Source organism: Poromitra crassiceps, assembly GCF_964638095.1.
Source record: "Poromitra crassiceps genome assembly, chromosome: 11".
In the NCBI taxonomy this organism is placed as follows: domain Eukaryota; kingdom Metazoa; phylum Chordata; class Actinopteri; order Beryciformes; family Melamphaidae; genus Poromitra; species Poromitra crassiceps.
The window spans coordinates 44245420-44270830 of NC_139643.1; the positions used below are offsets into that span (position 1 = coordinate 44245420).

At 42.8% G+C, this 25411-nt stretch overlaps 1 protein-coding gene across 1 annotated transcript; it reads left to right on the plus strand.

Annotated features, from left to right (window-relative positions):
* Nucleotides 1-1440: 1440 nt before the first annotated feature.
* On the plus strand, nucleotides 1441-25148 carry daxx (death-domain associated protein). Its single transcript, XM_083646580.1, has 12 exons — nucleotides 1441-1719; nucleotides 3988-4090; nucleotides 6821-7057; nucleotides 7476-7943; nucleotides 11724-11855; nucleotides 12654-12770; nucleotides 13750-13981; nucleotides 16101-16270; nucleotides 16703-16868; nucleotides 18932-19466; nucleotides 22286-22424; nucleotides 23989-25148. The coding sequence occupies exons 3-12, from the start codon at nucleotides 6839-6841 to the stop codon at nucleotides 24046-24048; spliced, it is 2238 nt and encodes a 745-aa protein (XP_083502706.1). The 5' UTR covers nucleotides 1441-1719; nucleotides 3988-4090; nucleotides 6821-6838; the 3' UTR covers nucleotides 24049-25148.
* Nucleotides 25149-25411: the final 263 nt, after the last annotated feature.

Genomic DNA, 25411 nt, shown 5'->3' on the forward strand with positions numbered 1-25411 from the left:
GCAGCTGGCTGCCGGCCACTGATGATGTCATTTGCCCTCAGGGTTGTGAGTCAGTCAGTCAGTCAGCTTCAGACAGAGCCAGATTTAGACCGGCAGTCAGCTGCATCTTGTATGTGTATCAACTAGGTGAAACCTAGTATATGCCATGCCAGGCAGGCAGCATGTGTGTTAGTGGGTGAGTGATTGTGATGTCAGCAGTGAAAAGTGTTGAGAGGATTACTTTTAGTTTCAGTTTTCAGTATTCTGTAGTAACTACAGAATAGGCTACTGAATACATGCTCTAACAAACAGTTAGATGGCAGTGAATGGCAGTGAAAAAATATTAAATTAGTTATTACATAAGTTATCAAAAGGAGGTCCCATATAATAGCCTAAATATCTGTGATTTGGTTAAAGAGATAGTTCAGAGATACAGTAGTTTGGGGGGGCTTACTGTTTTCCCACTTTCCCAGTCAGAAACAATAGGTATTTGGTACGTGTCTCTGAAGTATCAAACAGGAATATCAGACTATCTTGGCTCAATTGTTGAGTGGCAATGGGATCAAATGACATATTCATGAGTTTTGTCCAAGTGTCAGTGTCTGAGGGGAGGCCCACAGTCTCAGACTTTGAAACCCCCTGGATTAAAGGATTACTTCTAAAGGATCACTAAACTTTTCCATCAGGGTTCAGTCTCTCCAGGCCTATTCTATCAGCTACGTTTTGACATTCATTTATATTGACTTGAATGTTTGTTATGAGTAGATTTACATGGTTGCAAATTCTACATTGACATTTTTTTCATTTGGTCTACTCTGGATATTTTACTATGTTGTAGTAAAAAAAAAAGTAGCCTATAGCAAATGTATGTGAGCTGAACTTTCATCAATGTAGCCTATGTTTTCTTTAAAAATAAATCTTGAATTTGTAAATCTGAACCTACAGTCATTGATCTGAACCCATGATTTCAAAGTGCTGTAGCCTATTTGTTACAAATTAAATGAAATCCAGAATGTTTAAAATATGTTTGACATGTTTCTGCTGTGATTGAATAAGTAAGTAGGCTAAATAGTCAAATAGTATGCAATATTTCACTAGTCTGGCAGAGGTAGCCTACTTTTGTACCGTTGATTGTATGTACGGGAGGCGGCACGTTTTACTTCGTTTTTTTAACCATAGACACTGACAGACAGGTTTCACTCATTGAGAGGGGCCAGAATGGCGGAGGCGTAGCTCTGCTGCTGCGCGCTGACGTTGCAATGGAGAGACCAATGTATGTCATTTCTTATCAATGTACGGTCTTTGAGCGCGGTTTCCTCACTGCTTCCCTAACCACTAACCAATGGCCAAAGGCATTATTGGACAACGTCCTGTTGTCAACCAATCAGAGGCTTTGACGCTGGTAAAACCTGAGCGCGTGAATTTGCTGGGTCGACCGCGTAGTTAAGTTGACGTGTATTGTTTTGGTAGCCAGAAAGTCCGTTACTTTACAGACGAAATGAACAAAATAATCTCCGATCCATGCATATAATCGAGTCCAACAACACAATACGTCAGTATCTCGGTTTTATTTCGGGTTCGTTATTTTGTCAGCGCGTTATTTGATTGGCAAAGTCACACTGCTAACTAAGGTTAGCTAGTGCTAGGCTAGCTAACGTTAACGCTGAATTTGAACGTCGATTAGACAGTCTGGCTGATGATCATCTTTTGTCTCCCAAGTCAAACGGTTCAAAATAACAGGTTCGTATGTGTGCGTGTGTTAGCTATATCTAACACTATGTCTGCTCCCCACCCTACTATACACCGTTAGCAGGTAGCTAGCTGTGGTCTTGTCTCGACTAATATGTTGTTTGAACTCGCGCTTTATTGCTGTTTAATGCTTTAATGCTCATCTCATGTGGCCAAAATAACGTTAGGTTACAGTTGTGACGCTAATTAAACATGGATAAATGCTGGGCGACTTGAACCGCTGCTATCATCCCAATGACCGCTGCTATCATCCCAGCTTCCTGTTTCGTTGGAGTGTTTGTTTATTTGTTTATAGAGCCACATTAGCCACTGTATTGTAACAGTAGCTACACACATACACGTTATTTACAAATACAAATGTAGACATATACACATCTGTATCATTCATACTCAGAATATGACTCATTCCATACACACAACCACTAGTAGTGGGGCTCAAAACAGCACCTTTAGGTCGCTTCCGGAAAGAAACGCCAAAATTGGCACAAATACTCCTTGTGGACTGTTATTTTGATAAGTCATTAGCCACGCAGAAATTTAGATCCCCCCCCCCCCCAAGATGGCCGCCATTTCCAGCCTGAAAACACTATTTTGGGGGCAACTTTGGGTAGAATTGACCAATATGAATGATCTTGTTATCAAACCATACATTTATGACCACAGAGAAGCCAGATTTATTCCATGAAAATTTCAAAATGGCTGCTATTTTAAAGATGGCTGCCATTTCAAATACTGTTGTTTATGTATATTTCCACATTACTTTCAAAATATAATGCAGAGTAAATGGCAAAGGGAGATATACAAATGATTTCTGATGTATAATTTTGAAATTTCCATAGTTAAAAACCTGTCATTTGACACCAGAATCATCAAAATCGCCCTGGACAGTGAAATCCTATGGTAAAAATAGCTGAAATGGCAGCCATCTTTGAAATCGCAGCCATTTTGAAATTTACATGGAACAAATCTGGCTTCTCTGTGGTCATAAATGTATCGTTTGATAACAAGATCATTCTATTCGTATTGGACAATTCTACACAAAGTTGCCCCAAAATAGTGTTTTTGGGGCTGGAAATGGTGGCCATCTTGGAAAAATCTTCAAAATAACAATCCACAAGGAGTATTTGTGCAAATTTTGGCGCTTCTTTCCGGAAGCCAATTTTACATTGAAAGTGCATTTTTTGAGCCCCACTATAGTAGGAGCAAAAGCAACAAGACTACACACTAACTCAAAGCCAGTCTAATACATAATATGTATTGGACTGGCTTTGAGTTAGTGTAAATAACTACATACATAACTACATACATAAATAACAACATACATAATATGTATTAGACTGGCTTTGAGTTAGTGTGTAGTACTATAGCTATATTATAGCTCTATATAATAATTTCATCCTTTGAATAAGTGAGAAAAAGAAATCACTTTGCAACTCATCCACTGAATCAGAAATCAAATAAAAGTGGGATGGATGAATCACTGACTATGTTTACATGCACACTAATATTCCGGTTTTTGCCCACATTTGGAAAAATACAATATTCCGACTAAATCAGGTATCAAATCATATAAATCAGGGAGGGGGGAGAGAGGTAGAAGCAGGTAGAATCAGCTCAGTTTTTTCTATTGAGAACAAACAGAGGAGCCCTGACTGTATTCTTACCAGCATCATCTGGTCCATTTCAGGAGCTCGCTGCTGAAAAGTTTGGCATTGCGATATTTGCGCATATCCAAAAACCTGATATCTAAGTTTTTCATATTAAAAGTAGGCTACGTTGTTAGGCCAGAGTCACTTTAAGAGTTGTCATCTCTATTCACTCCAATGGAAAAACAACATTTTTATTTTTGAAGACTTCCGTCTTTCTCATCTCCTCCCGATCAGAAGGAATTTTCTTTTTGCATGCCAGAGATGATGGATTATATGATTATATTGCAAATTCCAAATGCGCTGTATACATGATCAATGAATCCTCCTAAAACCCGAATAATACTGGAATAACCCACATGTCTTAATCAGAAAATGCAAAATTCGGAAAAAGGCCAAATTCGAAAAATGCAACTGGAATATGCTGTTTACATGACCCTTATCAAATTCAGAATATTGTCATTTTCCAAATAATAGTGGAATATTGTGTGCATGTAAATGTAGTCATGGCTCAAAAACAAAAGTCACGTAATATTTTACACTAGTCCTTGTGTTAAACAAATAAAATAAATTAATTTGTTGTTAAATCCTTTTCTCTCCTTTGCATTCCCAGCAAAGGAAAGTGCATTGCAGTCGGGACTCGGAGCCTGATGACTAGACTGAGCTGAGCAAATCCACTACCACAGTGCAAGGTTCCTACTTCCTACGCAGGCCTGGTAAAGTATAATTTGATCATTTCCTGCTCTTGAATAGTTTGTGAAATTTGAAAGGGGAAAGATACACACATGTTGATAGCTTTTATGTTATTGTAGACGCACTTTGAGTCCACAGTTTTTTGTTCAGAATAGAGGGATGCTCTCTTATTATTACCCAGCCGCTGTCAGCATGCTTTGCATTATATATCAAATACCCACCCAAATCAAATCCAGTCAAGAACATACAATTGAAACCGTGTAGGAAGTCTTCTAGGAACCTGCCAATTCTGATCTTTGTTGCTCTGAAGAACAATCTTCAACTATACAGTGATATGACCTAGTTAGCAGGGGCAAGTATCTGCGTAAATCATGAACACCACACAAAATCTTCAAAACAAATCCAAGGTCTGGAAATGTATGTCATTAATTAAAAATGTGTAGGAACCATTGACCGTATATAAATATGGACAATGCGTCCCCGCTTCCTACCGGTATGCAAAAAAACGAGGCCAAAATATTTTGTTTCAGCGAGCTGCCGTGTTGCTTGTGTGACTTTATTGGCAACTAGAGTCGGGCTGAGCGCTCTCAGCCATGACGCCGTCTGACGAATGTTTGAGAGTGGCTGTTACAGCTGTCAATCACCCCTTTTTATATCATCAAATAACTCCTTAAAAACAAACGTATCAGAAAAATTAGCACTTGAACATACATCAGCGAGATAAGAAGTACGGTACATAAATGATCGAAACAGTGTAGGAAATTTAAAATAGATATATATTTTGGGGATAACTTTTGCCCCCACTGTCAAAAACATGGGGGCATTTACAAAATCCTGGACCTGGGAGCACTTAATTATTTTTTGTAGTTCATGCATAAAGGTCACGGTTGCCATGGAAAGTACTTGAAAGTGCTTGTATTTAAGAAAAAATTATCAGACTTAAATTGCTTGGATTGATAAAAAAGGTCCTGAGTTTGAGCCTTGTGCGCCCTTTAATCTCAAAATGACCGTAAAGAGCGTTGTGCAGACAATTTTTTGTAATGAATTTACATTTTGGACTCAAGATTCCTATGAAAATAAATACCCCCAAAAACCTCTGGGACTACATACTAGTAGGGATGCACCGATCGATCTGCGCGTGACCGGAAATGGCCGATTTTCACGTGATCGGCCTCGACCGCTGACCGGCTCCAGTCAGTCCACATAGCCGATTCTGTGCGCCGGTCGGCTTTCCCCTTTTTTTGTTTGGTCAATTACCTGCGATGCACGATGTATGCATTCACGTGACGTGCGCGCACCCCAAGCAGCCAAAAGGAAACACACGCGCCAGCATGTCGTCCTCATTGTGGAAATTGTACAGTTTGTCACACATGCAGGGTACATTGCAGAGTCTCGCTCGGCTGGAGTCCACTCCAGTCTGAGCGGCTCGCTTCACCTCACTGGCCCCTCTCTCTCCCCGGCCACAGCGCAATACAGCCGGCTTGGCGAAGTGAAGGTAGGCTATAATCGAGCCCTGTGTCCTGGTTACATTCCCCGACCAGTCCATATCACCGCTGCCTGCTGCAGATCAGCTGCTGCTGCTATCTGTCAGTCACGTTGTAACGTGGATACAGGAGAGGAGGACTATTTGCTTCGTATTGCGAATAGAACAACTAACATAATAAAACGCATCGGACCAGTGTGCAAGGTTTACTGTGCGTGATGATATATTTTTTTCGGATGGTGGATTAAAAGAAACGGACTCTGTGTGTAAACTCAACTCAAACTCATTTCCTCATCTACTCAAGAACAGCCAAATCCACAACTGTAGAGTGGGCATGGCTTCGAAGGTCTGGGCTCCAGACCTATAGGCTATAAACTCCTTGTCCATGGATAACATTTTGACGTTTATTTATTTTATTCTATTCGTTTATTTGGCAGGGACATATACAAAAAAAACATTAAACACCATAGGGGAAGAGATGCTTTGTAACAGATTTAGCCACTGGCTACTTTCCTGTTCTGTTGCACCTTTTTTCTTTTGGAAAAGTAAATGCATGATAGCTGTGGGATATACTGGTTGTTTTATATTCATTGTATTTACACAAAAAAGAAAAGCTCTGTCCAGTAACCTGGAACACTTTTATTTTAAGATGTTTTTGAGTGAGATCGTCCTACCTCATGCAAATGATTAGAAATTAAACCAAAGTAAAAAAAAATAATGAAAAAATAACCCGTCAATTATTGTTCTTAGAAAGAAAATCGGAATCGGCCAAAATCGGTATCGGCAAGTCAGACTATTCAAAAATCGGAAATCGGAATCGGCCAAGAAAATGGCAATCGGTGCATCTCTACATACTAGTCCCACATATTAATGCAATGGGGTCTCCAACCGGCACCATGGTCTTTAAGGGGTTCAGCTATCCATCCAGTGCTATTGTGAAATCCTGTTGCAGTCTGTTAACCTGACGCTGCCACATGGTTTGTTACACAGAACCGTCTGGGAGCTCATCATTGGAAACTGTTTTTTAGACAAGTGCTTTCAAAAAGTACCCGGCAGATGATCTGTCTATCACCGTCTATCAGAGGCTCGCTTCTCGCTGTCGTTGCACCTAAATCCCGCCCATAGCTAAGTTAAACCAATAGCTTGGAGCTCGACAAGATGGATTTCTCGTGCGTTTTGTGATCTCGTGAATCCAGGTGCCTCGCCAGGTTTGGCCGTCTGTGTCTCTGACGGACATTTTTCTCTCTCCTCCTCCACTTTTGGAAAGCAGAACGCGCCGGCGCTTTGGATGGCAGTTGCCCCCGCCTCGATGGCGGAGAGCATCATAGTCCTTGATGACGACGAAGAGGAGAGTCCGCAGCCCTCCTGCTCCAACGCCGCGTCTTCCTCTCGCCCCCCGGCCAAACGCCAGCAGCCTGCCCCCACCCACATCACCCGCTCGCCCTTTGCCTCGGCCAAGAAGGACCGCCATGTGCTCCAGGCAGAGAACCAGAAGCTGTTCTCCGAGGTGAGCTGACACACACACACACACACACACACACAGGCCACATTGTTTTCTCTGTAGTAGCCACAGTGGCTAGCTGAGGTCAGCTGGCACACAGGCCACAAAACACATTTATTTTTCTCTGTAGTAGCCGCAGTGGCTAGTAAGATCCAGTAATCACCAGGCTGCCTATGTCACGATTTTACTAGATAAATAGGACTTCCAAATGATGATTGTTTACCTGCTAAAATGACTGTTACATTAGACACTAATCATTTCTCTGTTTACTGTATCTATCATTATGTTCTAACGATCTGTTTACTGTATCTATCATTATGTTCTAACGATCTGTTCTCCCTGATTCTCCCATCCTTGCTCTTTCTCCCCTCTTCCTCCCTCCCTCCCTCTTTCCGTGTCTTCTTCTTCTCCTCCTCCTCACCAGTTTGTGGAGTACTGCTCGGCTGTCACCCAGGACTGCCCCGAGGTCTTGAAATTCCTCCAGACCAAGCACAGCAAGGCCTGCCCCGACTTCCTGTGCTCGGTGGAGTTCAGGAACAGCTTGGGCCGCTGCTTGACGCGCGCCCAGGCACAGGCCAACCACGCCAAAGCCTTCGTCTACATCCAGGAGCTGTGCACCGTGCTGAAGCAGCACAGCGCCAAGAGGAGGCAAGCCCTCACCAAGGTGGAGCCCGGGACCTCGTCCTCGGCCTCTTCCCCGTTGTCGCTCAAATGGAAGGGCAAGTTCGAAGTCAAGGCGGATGTGGAGGAAGACGGGGCGGGCGAGGAGGGGCAGACTGCGCCGGACGACGAGCAACCCTCCACCTCTGGGCTGCAGGACGACAAGGAGGAGAAGGCTACGGCAGAGCAGGAGGAGAAGGAGAAAAAGACGCAGAGGGCCTCTAGGAAACAGGTGGGTTACTGAAAAACAGCTACGGTACTGTGTTCTGTGACATGAGGACTGAAATGTCCGTGAAGATGGAAGTGCATTCATGAGAGCATTAAGTCTTATCACTCACTATATGAGACTGACTGCACGCTCACTGTTACACTCCAGTCTGTGTCTGAAAAGTCTCTTCCTTCTGACTGCACACTCCGCACGCTGGGGATCAGGAGTAAAGTAACCTTCTTGGGCAAGGAAGCTTCCATGAACCAGACCACATTTTAACTGAAAATTCTCTTTTATTCAGACATGAGTGCTATACAAAATATATATAAATAAAGAATCGTTAGAAGTGAATAAAGAACAACAGCAGATGTTTCAGTCCTTTGAATGGAAAGATTCATGGAGGCTTTTTTTCACCCAAAGGTGTGTGGGGCACAGTGGTAGAGCTGTCGCCTCACAGCAAGAAGGTCCTGGGTTCGATTCCCGCCTGGGACGCTGCGGGCGCTGAGGGTGTGTCCCCATCCCCATGTCCTCAGTGCCTGGGTGGGCTCATCATCAAAAAAGTTCCTTTCTCACGGTATCCGCGGGGTCTTGAAAAGTATTAAAAGCTGATCAATCAATTTAGGGAAAATTAAGACCATTAAAAAGTATTAAAAAGTCTTAATTGCCATTTGAGAGGTATTACATTTTGTAGCTATTGTACTGATGGTGTTAAATGATTATTATATATATATATATACCGTAAATTCCGGACTATAAGCCGCGGCTTTTTTCCCGTTTTTTGGCCTTTTTTGCCCCCTGCGGCTTATATAACGGTGCGTCTTATCTATGGATTTTTTCCCCAAAAAAAAAAAAATCTCTCTTTTTTAGCACTCTTTCTAACTATAAATCCACTTCTGTTTTAATTTCCTCTCTTGCCCTCTTTTAACAACATAACATAACATAACATAACACAACACAGGTAAGCAGAAAGAAAAAGACGAAGCAATCACGCCATGAATGAGGAAATGACTCACCTGCTGGAGGCTGGAGATACACCGCTTGGGCTAAACTTTTACTCCGTGAAACACTATCGATTAAGTCCGACATCGCTCAGAGGTTTTGAGCAGCTTGAAAACAAGTTTGAAAACGTGCAGAAGTCCATCCACTCACTCACTAAAGAAAATAATGCAACCGTGAAGAGTTTCACTCGTGTCCAGCCATCTGGCCGAGTTAGAGCCGAAGTCCCGAACACAGTGAGAAAACCTCCCGAAGCTGCTGCTGCCTGCTGCAGCGGGGTGCATATTGTCCGGCCAGCCGACCGAGAGGCATGCGAGCCGGGCACTATTAAACAGTTGGGGTGTGTGAGGTGGCTGGCTGTGGAGGTGGCGGTTTCTCCTCCTCCTCCTTTCTCCCGCACACCGGGCGCCTCGGCCACGTCCAGACCCCGGCCTGCCACCGAGGGCCATCTTCATCTGCCTACTCCGCTGGCCCGACCGTCAACTCATCCTCCAGGCTGCGGGGAAGAAGCCCCTCACCGTCCGCGTTGGTGCAACAGAAACGCGCAACATACAACAGCATCATCGAGTCAATGGATATCGCTTTGGCGTACTGTACCCAGCGAGACTCGTCATAACCATTGATGGACAGCGGCGGAACAAGAGCTCAAAGTGAAACTGCCGAATATCTTTTGAGTTGGACTGGTCAATAGTACTGTGAGTAACTAAAATAAAAAAATAAAAAACGGAATTCTCTCTTCTTTAGCACTCTTTCTAACTATAAATCCACTTCTGTTTTAATTTCCTCTCTTGCCCTCTTTTCACCACACCGCGGACACTGTGTGCACTGTAAAAAAAACAAAAAATACCACAATGTGTGATTTTGTCTGGGGATTAGTGACCTGACTTTTGTTTTGTTGAAATGTTAATAAATGGGAGCTTCCCCAAACAGCCATCTATTTCCCGACAATCCCCTCTGTGCACGAAGCCTTACATATGGTAATTAAACATCAAAACACCCGCGGCTTATAGTCCGGTGCGGCTTATAGAAGAAAAAAATAGTCACCTTTGAAGGTGCGGCTTATAGACCGGTTCGTCTTATAGTCCGGAATTTACGGTATATATATTAGGGCTGTCACTTTTTCCCCAAAATAAAATTCGAACGAACTTTAATTGCCCGAAATTCGTTCGAATATATTCGAAGTTTTTTGGTTAATTAAATTTTTTTTTTTTTTTTTTTTTTTTTTCAGTCCAGCAGCCTGTTGCACCAGCTGAACGTAAGTTCTGTCTTAAGTTAGGGTGTAAAGTCCACACTAACTGCTACGTTCAAACTAGTTAGTTTGACACTAAAGTTGTGTCTTTGTTTGGTTGCACCACGGAGACGTAAGGTACATCTTAACTAGTAGACCCTAAAGTCCATACTAACCAAAATAGTGTCGCAGACAATGACGTGTACAGTATCTGTGACCAATCAGTGAAAAGCACGGTGGAAACGGTGTTTATTTACGGTTGTTTAAGTGGAGTGAAAACAGGACATGTTGCCCACCGCAAATTAGTGCTTTCATATTTCATCAACACTAATCAAATGAGAACGTTATTGAGTAACGTTCGTTTAGGTTCATATTACTGTTAACGTTTATCTGTGAGCTCTTCATCAGTATTGTAGGCTATACCACCATCCTGCCTCACTAAATTGTTGCGGTTATTTTAATTTGTATGCAGTGCTGCAGCTTGTGGGAAACAAAAGCGTGAGTCATAAATATCAAAGGGTGTAATTTATCACGGAGAGCGCGTTGCGGACGCAAAACAACGATGCGCCACGGTGCCAAGTTGCAATCCGTGCCGACTGCTATTTTACGGAGGACTTTACACCTAGTAAGACGTAGGTGTAAATTTTAAGTTCTAACTTATGCCTACGTTGTAACTATTTCACTTGGTGCAACCCAAATATTTTTAGTAGTGCGTAAACTCGGACTTAGTGAGACTTTACGTTCAAACTAGCTTACGTTTCAACTTACGCACAGCTGGTGCAACCCACTGCAGGCCACCGGGCATCAGCCCGACGTGTTAGCTTGGACGCTCACAGTCACAACACTGCCTCACAAACTTGGCTGCATCCAACTCGAGACAACTTTTCAGACCCTGGAGACAATCTTTCTCAGAAGAGACTAACGCGACAAATCTGGAGACTTTTTCTGACATGGGATTAACATTACCAGCAAGCAGCAGTTGGTTAATTTTGGTTCATAAAAAAAAAAAAAAAAATTAATCATAAAAAATAAAATAAAAATTCGAACATTCAAATTACATTTCGAAAACGAACCCCTCCCCCCACATTCGAAGTTGCATTCGAATTTCGAATGAAAAGTGACAGCCCTAATATATATATATATATATATATATATATATATATATATATATATATCATATATATATGATATCGTACCATATCGATCGCAGACCCCTGAATTGAATCGATATCGTATCGTGGCAGACTTTGTGATATCGGAAAATATCGTATGGTTGTCCAAAGAATCTATATAATATTGTATCGTGATGAAACTTGTGATTTACACCTCTATCGCCGATGTGACGACAGTGGCGTTGAGGTCTTGGAAAAAGTCTTAAAATGTATTGAATTTAACTTCAGCATCCCTGCATAAATAATACCCTCTATCCTTGTCGACTGCAATCTAATTAACTTCCTCTGTCTGTTTGCCAACTCCCCAAGCCTGTGTGTCTGGAATACCATGTTTCTTTGCAGTGCATAAATGCATATATCAGATATAAAGCAGTGACATGCCTTTGCCTGTCTGTTCCTGTCTCTCAGATAGCGTACCTGGAGAACCTGCTGAAGGTTTACAACGATGAGATCCACCGCCTGCAGGAGAAGGAGATGAGTCTGGACGACCTGGAAGCCGAGGACTCGGGATACATCCAGGAGCACAGGCTCAAACGCAAGGTCTGCGGTATAGTGTGGCCGCTGCTGTGGTCGTGTATGTGGCTGGGTTTCTGGCTCTTTCTCATACTACGAGTTTTGATCCTATATCTATTTTTTGTTAATACCGTCACGGGTGAATTAAAGCACATTTGATTATGCGATGAATTCATTTTTTCCCCTTGAAAAGTTGATCCCTGCCATCTGCTTTTCTAAACTGAATCAGAATACTATATCATTGATTTCCCCAACTGCCAATTGCTGGTCAAATGTACAAGTGGCTGGTAGATTTTGTTCACTCACCAGCCAAATAAACGATGGTAATCTATTGGGTGGCTGGTCAAATTGGAACATTCACTCACTAGCCATTTGGCCCGGTGTCCGGTGGACAAAGAAAACTTAATTTTGGACCCTGTTGGGGAGAGTTGTAGACTAGCACATGCTTCCTTCGACACACGTGCCGTCGCCAGCCGCTTCTTTTCACCTGACAGCGAGGAGTTTCAGGACGTAGTGCGTGCGTAGGAGGATCACGCTATTCCCTCCAGTTCCCTTCTGACGATGATGATAACATTTAAAATTCCTCACGCTTAGCTGTCACATACAGTCACATACACATGTCACACATGTCACATCCACATGTCTCATACAGTCAGCAGCTCAGTCAGAGAAATTCCGGAGAGAATCATGACAAACAAAGTCAGCAGTTTGGAGTGACATCTTTCAGGAAAGTGGAACATCATGGAATTGTAAACCTGGCTATGAATGGAACCCTAACCCTAACCCCACTCTCTCTCACTCCTCTTCCTCTTCCTCTTCCTCCAGATGATTAAGATCTTCGAGAAGCTGTGTGACCTGAAGGGCTGCAGCACCTCAACAGGCAGAGTGATCGAACAGAGGATTGTCTACAAAAGCACGCGCCATCCAGCGATCAACAAGAAGGTGATCTGCCGGCTCTGGGTCCAGACAACGTCTTTACGGGTTTCTTTGTCTCACTTTGTATTTCTCTTCCGAAGCTCTAAAAACAACCCCTGCACTTTCCAACCAGTTTGAGTAATTCATCCATCATAAATAAGAACAAAGCGAAACTAAGAATAAGAGGTATTACAAAAAGTATTTACATTTTTTATTTTAGAAGCGTTTTGTAAGACTGAACAAATTCAGCTTGCGTAAAGCCTGTAGAAATATTAGTGTTTCTTCTCCCCCCCCCCCCCCAACTTTTTATTGGTACAACAAAAATATATGTAGTACAGCGGTATAGGTATAGAACAGTGTGTGTACCAGTATTTTCCTTTCTTTATACCCTTCCAAGACTTGTTGTCGACTTTCAGAGTATTTCAAGCAACATATCATGAATAATATAATAATAATATGAAGAATACACTCATTATGAAATAAACAGCTCAACCTTTACAGATCTTGCATAAACCCATGGGGGGGGGGTCAGACAAATAGAGAGAAGCGAGGTTAGGAAAAAGGGACGGGGGGAAGGGTTCCCCACTCTTCCGTGTCTGGAGAGATGTCGAGTAGAGAGAATCTAAGTTTCTCTAGTTTAATATTGTATAGAACTTGACCATCGATCGTGAGTAGGGGGAGAAATATGACTGTTGTTATGGGTGATGGTGGTGCTGGTGGTAGTATTAGCTATAGTAATAGTAATGGCTTTTTTGTCTGGCACTTTCCTGGAATCAAGACACAAAAGATACAGAACCAAAGTTACATGAGAACAAGAGGGCAGCGGTAAAAACAAAGACAGCCATAAGTGTGTGGGTGAGATACGGACCTTTAGTTAAGAGTACGGTTACAGCGATAAACTAGTGTAGTGGGGGAAGCCGTTGTCGACCCGTTTGTATTGGTGGCAGTTTTATGAAGATGGCTTTGATGTCCTGATTTCCCTGTGTCCCTCCCTGCCTCCTGTCAGATCGAGCGTTTCATCAACAGTCCCGAGGCCCAGACGAATCCTCCGGATTACCCAGACATCCTCCAGCAGGTGGTGCGAGCCAACGAACGCCACAAGCTGTGCCTGAGCAGGAAGCAGCTCAACCAGATCGCCCAGGAGGCCTTCAGAGAGACGGGAAGCCAGCTGCAGGAGAGACGCCACCTTGACATGGTGTACAACTTCGGCTCGCACCTCACCGACCCCTACAATAAAGGTGAGGGTTTCACTTTTTTACCACCTCACCGGCCCCTACAGGCCAGGTGAGGGTTTCACTATTTTACCACCTCACCGACCCCTACAGGCCAGGTGAGGGTTTCACTATTTTACCACCTCACCGACCCCTACAATAAAGGTGAGGGTTTCACTTTTTTACCACCTCACTGACCCCTACAGGCCAGGTGAGGGTTTCACTATTTTACCACCTCACCGACCCCTACAGGCCAGGTGAGGGTTTCACTATTTTACCACCTCACCGACCCCTACAGGCCAGGTGAGGGTTTCACTATTTTACCACCTCACTGACCCCTACAGGCCAGGTGAGGGTTTCACTATTTTACCACCTCACCGACCCCTACAGGCCAGGTGAGGGTTTCACTATTTTACCACCTCACCGACCCCTACAGGCCAGGTGAGGGTTTCACTATTTTACCACCTCACCGACCCCTACAGGCCAGGTGAGGGTTTCACTATTTTACCACCTCACCGACCCCTACAGGCCAGGTGAGGGTTTCACTTTTTTACCACCTCACCGACCCCTACAGGCCAGGTGAGGGTTTCACTAGTTTACCACCTCACCGACCCCTACAGCCCAGGTGAGGGTTTCACTTTTTTACCACCTCACTGACCCCTACAGGCCAGGTGAGGGTTTCACTAGTTTACCACCTCACCGACCCCTACAGCCCAGGTGAGGGTTTCACTTTTTTACCACCTCACTGACCCCTACAGCCCAGGTGAGGGTTTCGCTATTTTACCATCTCACTGACCCCTACAGCCCAGGTGAGGGTTTCACTTTTTTACCACCTCACTGACCCCTACAGCCCAGGTGAGGGTTTCACTTTTTTACCACCTCACGACCCCTACAGCCCAGGTGAGGGTTTCAGATTTTGTTTTACCCAGCCCTGCTGCCAACTACAGGCAATTACCCCAAATTGCAGGTTATATGGTTTCTTGAGACAGATGTTGACCTTAACTCATTGAGTGCCAATGACGACTATAGTCGTCAATTCAAATACTAACGTAGAGTGCCAATGACGACTAAAGTCGTCAATTGCGTTTTTTGACGGTGAGACGTGGATCAAAGCCAGATCCATCTCCTGTGAAAGTATGGTGGATGTTGAATGTGTAAAAGCTATTTTACGGACCCATTAGGTGGCGACAGTGCTCTCCAGATTAGAGAAAGGCGAGGAAAAAAGAGAGAAGAAGTCATGGGGAAACGGAAATCGCATCGGTATGCATCGATTTGCATGAAGCATAACGTTAGCTGTGCCTGCAGCAGCCAATCTGCTGCCACAATTGAGCCCCTCCGTGTCCGCTGCGATAGCCCATCCGTATGATTAGTTGTGGAGTTTTCAGTGCAGAGCAAGCTCAGCAGAGAGCCACCAGAGACACACCCATGGAGGAGGGGTTTGCAGTTGAGGGGGGGGGGGGGCACGCAGGGCAGCATACAACACCGACCCAGACAGACCCAGACAGCAGGCTCGATGGACAGATTGGCAAGCTAGAATATCTGATGCCCACCAGCAGTAAATCAAGACCAGGCAGAAGCTGCAACCAGCAGCGCACGCAGGGGCCAGCGCTGCTGGTTGCAGCTAAAAAATATTATTTTGCCAAACAAAATTCCTTTGTTTTCACTGTTTTATTGAAGGAAATTATTTTTGAGGTGTCACATCAGAAAATATTAGCTTCAGAGTCAGTCATGTGCTTGAAATGCTTCATTTCACAAAAGGCTAATTATCTCAGCTTCTAATTTGAAACGTCTCTTTTTGGTGAAATCAACCTATCTTCTCCGGCTCATAACTAAAGAACGGAAAATGATATCAATAAACTTTTTTTTGCTGATGATAGAAGAGAGTCTCATCGTTCTTTGGGCATGTTCGGTGTTTACATCACACAATATTCTGTGGGCCTCGAGAAATCACTGAAAACGCTCTGAAACTCTGGCACTGGGAGCATCCGTTTTCCAAAAGTGGCTGGCACTCAATGAGTTAAGATAACAAGCAGTTGCTCATAATTGACTCAATCATTTCTTCTTTCCTCCCTCCCTTTCTCCCTGTCACGTTCCCCTCCTCCTCCTTTCCTCCCTGTCACGTTCCCCTCCTCCTCCCGCCCCAAAGACAAGGACCCGGCTGGCAAAGACAAATCACTTGACCAGAAGCTGCGGTCCAACAGGACGGTAGCCCTGTCCAGCCTGGAGCAGGTCATCACCAAGTATGCCTTCAAACAAGAGGACACAGAGGAGCTCGAGAGGGCCAAACGGCTGGAGAAAGGCAGGCAGAAGAAAGAGGTAGGATAGCTGGAGGAGGAGGAGGAGCATCTTCTGATTTAGAGATATTTCCTCTGTAATTTTAAGCGGGGAAGGTGTGGAGCCCTAACTGAAAAGCAGTCGGTGGATTTCTGTCATTTTGCAATTGCAACTAACACAGCACAGTGAAGCCTCTCTCTTTTGAATTCTCTGTGAGCTTCTGTAAAGCTGCTAGGTCTCATGATACAAATTCTCAGTGTTGTAACAGTAATTCATCTTGATCCGTCTCTCAAACTAGGCCGTGTTGTTGGGTCCTTGAATTTGGGGAATTGGGCCTTGAAAAGTTCTTGAATTTGATGTTGAAGTAGGTGTGGGAACCCTGAAGGAATGACTTCTCTTATTCCATTTGATTGACTTTCTTTATTTTCTCCTTCCGTCTCTCTTTTTCTCTCTCGCTCATCCCCTTTTCACAAGGGCCACAAATCGGAGAAGGAGGTAGAAGGAACAAAAGAGGAGAATGGGGTGGTGGAGGAGGAGGAGGAGGAAGAAGAGGAGGAGGGTGATGACGATGAAGACGACGCATCATCAGATCCAGACATAGAGGAGGAGATCCAGGCCAGCACCCAGCAGGGTGGACCAGGTTAGGAGGACTTTCACTGTTGTTCCATTGTTGGGTTTCCTGCCACACCTGTAAAAGATGAACGCTAGTATGTTGCCTGTAGAGGATACACCTTGTTATCACTAGTATGTTGCCTGTAGAGGATACACCTTGTTATCACTAGTATGATGCCTGTAGAGCAGTGATACTCAACTTGCGGCCTGTGTGGCCCGCGATGGAATTGCAAAAAAAAAAATCAACAATGCGTTTTACAGTGCACCTGAACGCAACATGCAAGATACTCGCTGAATAAGTGTCCAAATGTTCATGTCATTCTGGCCAATACTCCACTTCTGTTATAGCATTTCAGTCTGGAATATGGATTATCTTTCAATAATCTATGATTTAGCTGCTAAATTGTCAAATACCGCCGTCTGCTCGCTACCCATGCACTTATGTATGTACTTAATCTAACTAACTTAACCTAACTAACTATCCGGTGTGCACAACATTGTCAGACCTACCCTGGCTGACACCCCAAAAACCTACAATCCGCTACAGAAAAATGTATATTGTTTGTTTATTAACTGGCCCCTGGCCTTCTATCATTTCACGAAAGTGGCCCCCGGGCAAAGCAAGTTGAGTATCCCTGCTGTAGAGGATACACCTGCTATTTCACAAACATGAATCACTTTTATGACTTTTGAAACGTAAATGTGTTTTTTTTACACGATTTTAAGAAAACACTTCAAAACCAAAAGTCATAAAAGTGATTCACGTTTGTGAAGATTATCCTGCTGAACACAAATGACCACTCCCATAAACTTTTGTTAACCACAGACCTTATTTTATGCATTTATGCGAAAACCCCATTCACTTTTCCCCTGAAGCTCCAACATGTCCGGGACTTCCGCCTTCCGCCTACAAAAATACGTAATCCCTGCGGTACTCTTATTAGGGCTGCACGATTATGGTCAAAATGATTTTGATAAATATTGAGATCAGGATTATTATTGAACACGATTACTCTTTGACTTTGGGAACATCGTGCATTTATTGAACTAAAAACAAACAAAAACAACAAAACACTAGATTTCTTTGAACTGTCATCTTCTACCAAGGAAGGTATCAACATAAACAAACTCCAGCTCTCTGTTCTGAACACTGCAATCAGAGCCACCACAGCGTGTTTGGGCTTTGGAGGAGGGGCGGAGTGCACCACTGTGAGGGAAAGGGGTGCGCTGGATTTACAACACAAGACAAAACCAGAGCAACATTGCCACATGGAATGCAACACGTTTTATCTAGATTTTCTTGTTTTCATGATTATGGGAATAAATCTTGATGCGGATGAATATTCGATTAATTGTGCAGCCCTAGCTGCTATCAATGTTGTAGGGCAGCTTTTAGAGGACATGCTGGTAATGATAAGTTGGGACGGCACAGTGGCTCAGTGGTTAGCACTGTTGCCTCACAGCAAGAAGGTCCCGGGTTCGAGCCCTGGTCTGTCCCAGGTCTCCCCGCGTCTCCCACCGCCAAATACATGTATGTTGTTAGGGTTAGTACTGCTGTGTCAAAGACATGTATGTTAGGGTTAGTACTTCTGTCAAAGACATGTATGTTAGGTTTAGTACTCCTGTCAAAGACATGTACCGGTATGTTAGGTTTAGTACTTCTGTCAAAGACATGTACCGGTATGTTAGGTTTAGTACTTCTGTCAAAGACATGTATGTTGGGGTTAGTACTTCTGTCAAAGACATGTATGTTAGGGTTAGTACTTCTGTCAAAGACATGTATGTTGGGGTTAGTACTTCTGTCAGAGCCCATAATTGGAGTTGGTCCCCAGGCGCTGTACTGCAGCTGCCAGTCTGCTCCTAGGTTATAGGTGGGTTAGAGAGTATGAATTTCAAAATAGAAATGATGGACATGACTGGAAACTTTTCACAGTTTGCAGATTGTACTGCGGGACGATTATTTAGCATCATACTATCATGTTTTGTGTGTGTATTGAGTGCTAAGAGAAAGCGGCAATGACAGAGAGGGAGACCGAGAGAGACAAGCAGAAATATTTTAGGACACGATTTAAGACTTCTCCCTTTCTGTAGATGATGATGACGAGGAAGAGGAAGAGGAAGAGGACAGCAACGAGGCAGAGCAAGCAAAAGACGGCAGCGCCAAGCAGGAGCAGGGCACCGAGTTGTCAGGAAGTGGTAGCCGAGAGGAAGGAGGAAGCGACGACAAGCCCAGAGTCTCCGCGGTGTCTGACGACGCCTGCCCTAGAGACAGCCCCAGCCAATCGGAGCCCGCGCAGCCCGAGAGCGAAATTCGCTCGCCCGGCGGTGACGCCGCGGCAAGCGGGGAGGCTGTGGATTCCTCCGATCACGTGCCGGCCGCCATGGTGAGCACCAGCACGATCACTCAGGACACCAGGGACCTCTCCCCAGCGGCAGCCAATCAGGTTTCTTTGCCCCCATCGCCAGTGGTGATCTTTGAGGACGCGGGCAAACGTGACACGCAGACCACCAATGGCGAGTCGCCGCCACCCAGTCCCCCAACTATAGTTACTACACGGAGCAGGTTGAGGAAGAGGAAGAGGGAGGAAATCACGTTGGCCAACTCCCACACCGTCATCGATGACAGGTAACGCTCCAATGATGCTCGACGTATCCTCGAGAATGATGTCACACCAGCAGGCACGGCCCCCACGAGGGTCCCTGATGCGTTTTTCTCCTGATCTTTCCCATCTGTTTACTGTGTATATATATACTATAATAACAGTCCCATCTGTTTACTGTATATATACTATAATAACAGTCCCATTTGTTTACTGTATATACACTATAATAACAGTCCCATTTGTTTACTGTATATACACTATAATAACAGTCCCATCTGTTTACTGTATATACACTATAATAACAGTCCCATCTGTTTACTGTATATATACTATAATAACAGTCCCATTTGTTTACTGTATATACACTATAATAACAGTCCCATTTGTTTACTGTATATACACTATAACAACAGTCCCATCTGTTTACTGTATATACACTATAATAACAGTCCCATCTGTTTACTGTATATACACTATAATAACAGTCCCATCTGTTTACTGTATATACACTATAATAACAGTCCCATCTGTTTACTGTATATATACTATAATAACAGTCCCATCTGTTTACTGTATATACACTATAATAACAGTCCCATCTGTTTACTGTATATATACTATAATAACAGTCCCATCTGTTTACTGTATATACACTATAATAACAGTCCCATCTGTTTACTGTATATATACTATAATAACAGTCCCATCTGTTTACTGTATATACACTATAATAACAGTCCCATCTGTTTACTGTATATATACTATAACAGTCCCATCTGTTTACTGTGTATATACTATAATAACAGTCCCATCTGTTTACTGTATATATACTATAATAACAGTCCCATCTGTTTACTGTATATATACTATAATAACAGTCCCATCTGTTTACTGTATATACACTATAATAACAGTCCCATCTGTTTACTGTATATATACACACTATAATAACAGTCCCATCTGTTTACTGTATATATACACTATAATAACAGTCCCATCTGTTTACTGTATATACACTATAATAACAGTCCCATCTGTTTACTGTATATACACTATAATAACAGTCCCATCTGTTTACTGTATATATACTATAATAACAGTCCCATCTGTTTACTGTATATATATACTATAATAACAGTCCCATCTGTTTACTGTATATACACTATAATAACAGTCCCATCTGTTTACTGTATATATACTATAATAACAGTCCCATCTGTTTACTGTATATACACTATAATAACAGTCCCATCTGTTTACTGTATATATACTATAATAACAGTCCCATTTGTTTACTGTATATATATTATAATAACAGTCCCATTTGTTTACTGTATATACACTATAATAACAGTCCCATCTGTTTACTGTGTATATACTATAATAACAGTCCCATCTGTTTACTGTATATACACTATAATAACAGTCCTATCTGTTTACTGTATATACACTATAATAACAGTCCCATCTGTTTACTGTATATATATACTATAATAACAGTCCCATTTGTTTACTGTATATATACTATAATAACAGTCCCATTTGTTTACTGTATATATATTATAATAACAGTCCCATTTGTTTACTGTATATACACTATAATAACAGTCCCATCTGTTTACTGTATATACACTATAATAACAGTCCCATCTGTTTACTGTATATACACTATAATAACAGTCCCATCTGGTTACTGTATATACACTATAATAACAGTCCCATCTGTTTACTGTATATATACTATAATAACAGTCCCATCTGTTTACTGTATATATACTATAATAACAGTCCCATCTGTTTACTGTATATACACTATAATAACAGTCCCATCTGTTTACTGTATATACACTATAATAACAGTCCCATCTGTTTACTGTATATACACTATAATAACAGTCCCATCTGTTTACTGTATATACACTATAATAACAGTCCCATCTGTTTACTGTGTATATACTATAATAACAGTCCCATCTGTTTACTGTATATACACTATAATAACAGTCTCATCTGTTTACTGTATATATATACTATAATAACAGTCCCATTTGTTTACTGTATATATACTATAATAACAGTCCCATTTGTTTACTGTATATATATTATAATAACAGTCCCATTTGTTTACTGTATATACACTATAATAACAGTCCCATCTGTTTACTGTATATACACTATAATAACAGTCCCATCTGTTTACTGTATATATACTATAATAACAGTCCCATCTGTTTACTGTATATATACTATAATACCAGTCCCATCTGTTTACTGTATATATACTATAATAACAGTCCCATCTGTTTACTGTATATACACTATAATAACAGTCCCATCTGTTTACTGTATATACACTATAATAACAGTCCCATCTGTTTACTGTATATATATACTATAATAACAGTCCCATCTGTTTACTGTATATATACTATAATAACAGTCCCATCTGTTTACTGTGTATATACTATAATAACAGTCCCATCTGTTTACTGTATATACACTATAATAACAGTCCCATCTGTTTACTGTATATACACTATAATAATGGCAACAACCCAGAACAATCATCTTAACAAGCGCAAATTCACAATAGCTGCAACCACATAGGCCAATTCCCCCTTTTAGCCACACCTCCACATGCACACACACACTTGACCTCCGTGCCTCCTAGGGTGAAAACCGCCCGCTAACGGACCAACCGACCGTCAGCGTGACTTCTAGAGCTGCTGCTCACAGCTAAAAATAAATGTTTGGTTTAGAATCTGTCCTTCCTTCCTGAAACCTCCTCTCCTTTTCACCCCCCCACCCCCCCGCCCCCGTTCTCTCTCTCCCCTCCCTCCAGTGAGGTATTCGTCCCTCTGGCGGACATGGCTGTCGTTAGCGACAGTCCTCGCCGGCAGGCTGAGTCCACCAGAGCAGATACTCCCACGCAGGACCTGGTCACCAGCTCACAGTCGACGCCGCCTCCCAAGAAGAACAAGGTGGGCTTACTTGAGATGGAGAATAAGAAGTTAAAGGGATAGTTTGGATTATTTCATGTCGGGTTGTGCGAGCGATCGTCAGTGTATTCACCTAAAGTAGATTGTGGGTCAGTGCGCTCCCAGTTTGGAAAAGCAGAGTCGTCTGCACGGGCACAACTGTGTTATGGACGCAAATAGCCTACTAATAATGAGGGGGTGGTGGGGGATTTTGGTAATCTGGCTTTTGCTTCAATTCTTGTATATGAACTGGATGGATTATTAATTTTCCATATGCCCAAATGCACATGCTCTGTTAATGAAATTAAAACAGGGGAATACTTCATCTCAGTCTCGTGTGTTGGTCAGAGTTGTGATTAAAGGTTTGGGTGGGCCCCAGAGGATTTTCACATTTCAAAGTGGGCATTCTTAAGTGTGGGGACCCCTGGTGGTTTAGACAGAAAATGATCTCCAGCTCAGTGTCTCCTTTACATTAATTTAGTTGCTGTGGCTCCACACCGCTAGAATAATGTCAAAGCAATGAAAAATGCATCTCGTCTTCTTCTTCAGGTTGCTCATTAATTTATTGCTCAGGTTGCCTCTGACTCGGGTCAAATCTGTCTCAGGTTGCCTCTGTCTCAGGTCATATCTGTCTCAGGTCATATCTGTCTCAGGTCATATCTGTCTCAGGTTGCCTCTGACTCAGGTCATATCTGTCTCAGGTTGCCTCTGACTCAGGTCATATCTGTCTCAGGTTGCCTCTGACTCAGGTCATATCTGTCTCAGGTCGTATCTGTCTCAGGTTGCCTCTGACTCAGGTCATATCTGTCTCAGGTTGCCTCTGTCTCAGGTCATATCTGTCTCAGGTCATATCTGTCTCAGGTTGCCTCTGTCTCAGGTCATATCTGACTCAGGTCATATCTGTCTCAGGTTGCCTCTGTCTCAGGTCATATCTGTCTCAGGTCATATCTGTCTCAGGTTGCCTCTGTCTCAGGTCATATCTGTCTCAGGTCATATCTGTCTCAGGTCATATCTGACTCAGGTCATATCTGTCTCAGGTTGCCTCTGTCTCAGGTCATATCTGTCTCAGGTCATATCTGTCTCAGGTCATATCTGTCTCAGGTCGCCTCTGTCTCAGGTCATATCTGTCTCAGGTTGCCTCTGGCTCATCTGTCACAAGGGCGTGGAAATGTATAAGTTATTGTCTGTGTTATTACATAATTACATTATTATTGAGGTTTTTGATAATTGTGACTTGTGATCATTTTTAGTCACAAAAGCCCCTTGCAAAATTATTTCCGTGGTATTTGAGAATGTCAGTTTACAGATTTACAGAGGTTCAGTACTATTCAGTCCAGTAAAGGAATACAATGAACATCAGTTGAGTTAAATCATTTTTAAGTGATTTTCCATAACCAAGCACATCATGTATGACGATTTCAAAACAATTCCTTCTAATCATCGTGATGTAAATGTTCTTCCATATCGCCCAGCCCTATATTACACAGTACTAATTGTGTGTGTGTGTGTGTGTGTGTGTGTGTGTGTGTGTGTGTGTGTGTGTGTGTGTGTGCGTGTGTGTGCGCAGGTAAACGTGGCCACCCAGTGCGACCCGGACGAGATCATCGTCTTGTCAGACTCAGAATGACCCGAGCTTCTATCACACCTCAGCTGCAGACATCTCAACTTCTGGCACTAATTTCTCAGAAGCACCTCATCATCATTGGCTTATTAATTGATTGATTAATTGATTGATTGATTTGGCTGCATTCCGATCAGCTAGTAGTTCCCAGTGGACTGCACAGGGTATTCAGTAAGTAATATGGCTGAGCACCCTGTGCGGTCCACTTAACTGGGAACTACTAGCTGATCGGAATGCAGCATCTGTTTATGGATTAGCAGACAACAAAAAAGGCAAAGAAGAAAAAAACATCTGTTGTAAAGCCTTTTTCTAAAGAAAGTTGAAAAGTGCTGATATAAATGTAATCCCACTATTTCGAGAATGATTGAAGACAAATGATAATATTACATAAAATATATATACAGCAACCATACATATGTAGCGACCGAAGTCCAGGGAAACCTCTATTATCTATTACCAAACAAAGACAAGATGTATATTTTCAAAAGTAGAATAAGGGCAACTTAATATTGTCAGGGAAGCAAGCTCCAGCAGGACAACAGTGACTTGACACATGGATGGTTTTGGGAAACCACCTAGCTTGTCTTCTGGTGTCCTGGGAGTATTTTTCTTTTTTCTATGAGCAGAGGAACCATGTTGGCTGATGTTCGCTGATGTTGACCTTGGTTGTTCTGTTTCCTTGTGTGTCGGTGAGGAAAAGCCGGCCTCTGGTGAGCTTTTGGGTGATGTCACCCCCGCTTGCGTCGCTGTATTCCTTTTTTTGTTTGGGGGGGGGGGGGGGGGGGCTTCCTTTGATTATTTTTATTGTGTGGTTTCGGTGAACACATGGAGCCCTTTTGCCCATCTGCCACGCTACCGAACCAGTGCCTGAAATGTGAACAGTGGGACGATGTGTTTGTCCCTGTGGTGGAATGAGTTACTTTTCACAGACTCTTGACTGGTATATCTCTGCCAGTTCGTTTACATTTTTATATTTACATTTCCTTTCCCAGAGAGATTACACTGTATAAAAAGCATTTTGAGATGATATTGTTTTACATGCTCTTTTTGCTATTTATGATGATGATAAGGATTTATTGAGCGAGTGACTTGTGTGGTGGTTTATACTCTGCTGCTGGTGGGGGGGGGGGGGGGGGGGGGGGGAGGACTACAGCAGTTTTGACACTTTTCTCATACAAAAAAAAAACATATTTTTGGAAATCACTACAAACTGACATTGTCCACTTAACCCCTTTCAGACATAGTATGTGATTATGTACAGTTGGCTGCAAGTTGGCTCAACCGCTTACAGATCAAATGGGCCCCGTTTAGGCAGAGGAATGGTTCATCATTCACTGTGATGATTTCTTTTGTATTATTTTTGATAAAA

What these genes read in the sequence shown, in the direction of transcription:
- daxx (XM_083646580.1), top strand. Translation starts at nt 6,839, where the DNA reads ATGGCAGTTGCCCCCGCCTCGATGGCGGAGAGCATCATAGTCCTTGAT. An exon ending in AAGGCAGGCAGAAGAAAGAG is followed by an intron (nt 16,271 to 16,702) that starts GTAGGATAGCTG and finishes CCTTTTCACAAG; the next exon opens with GGCCACAAATCGGAGAAGGA. An exon ending in CGCCTCCCAAGAAGAACAAG is followed by an intron (nt 22,425 to 23,988) that starts GTGGGCTTACTT and finishes GTGTGTGCGCAG; the next exon opens with GTAAACGTGGCCACCCAGTG.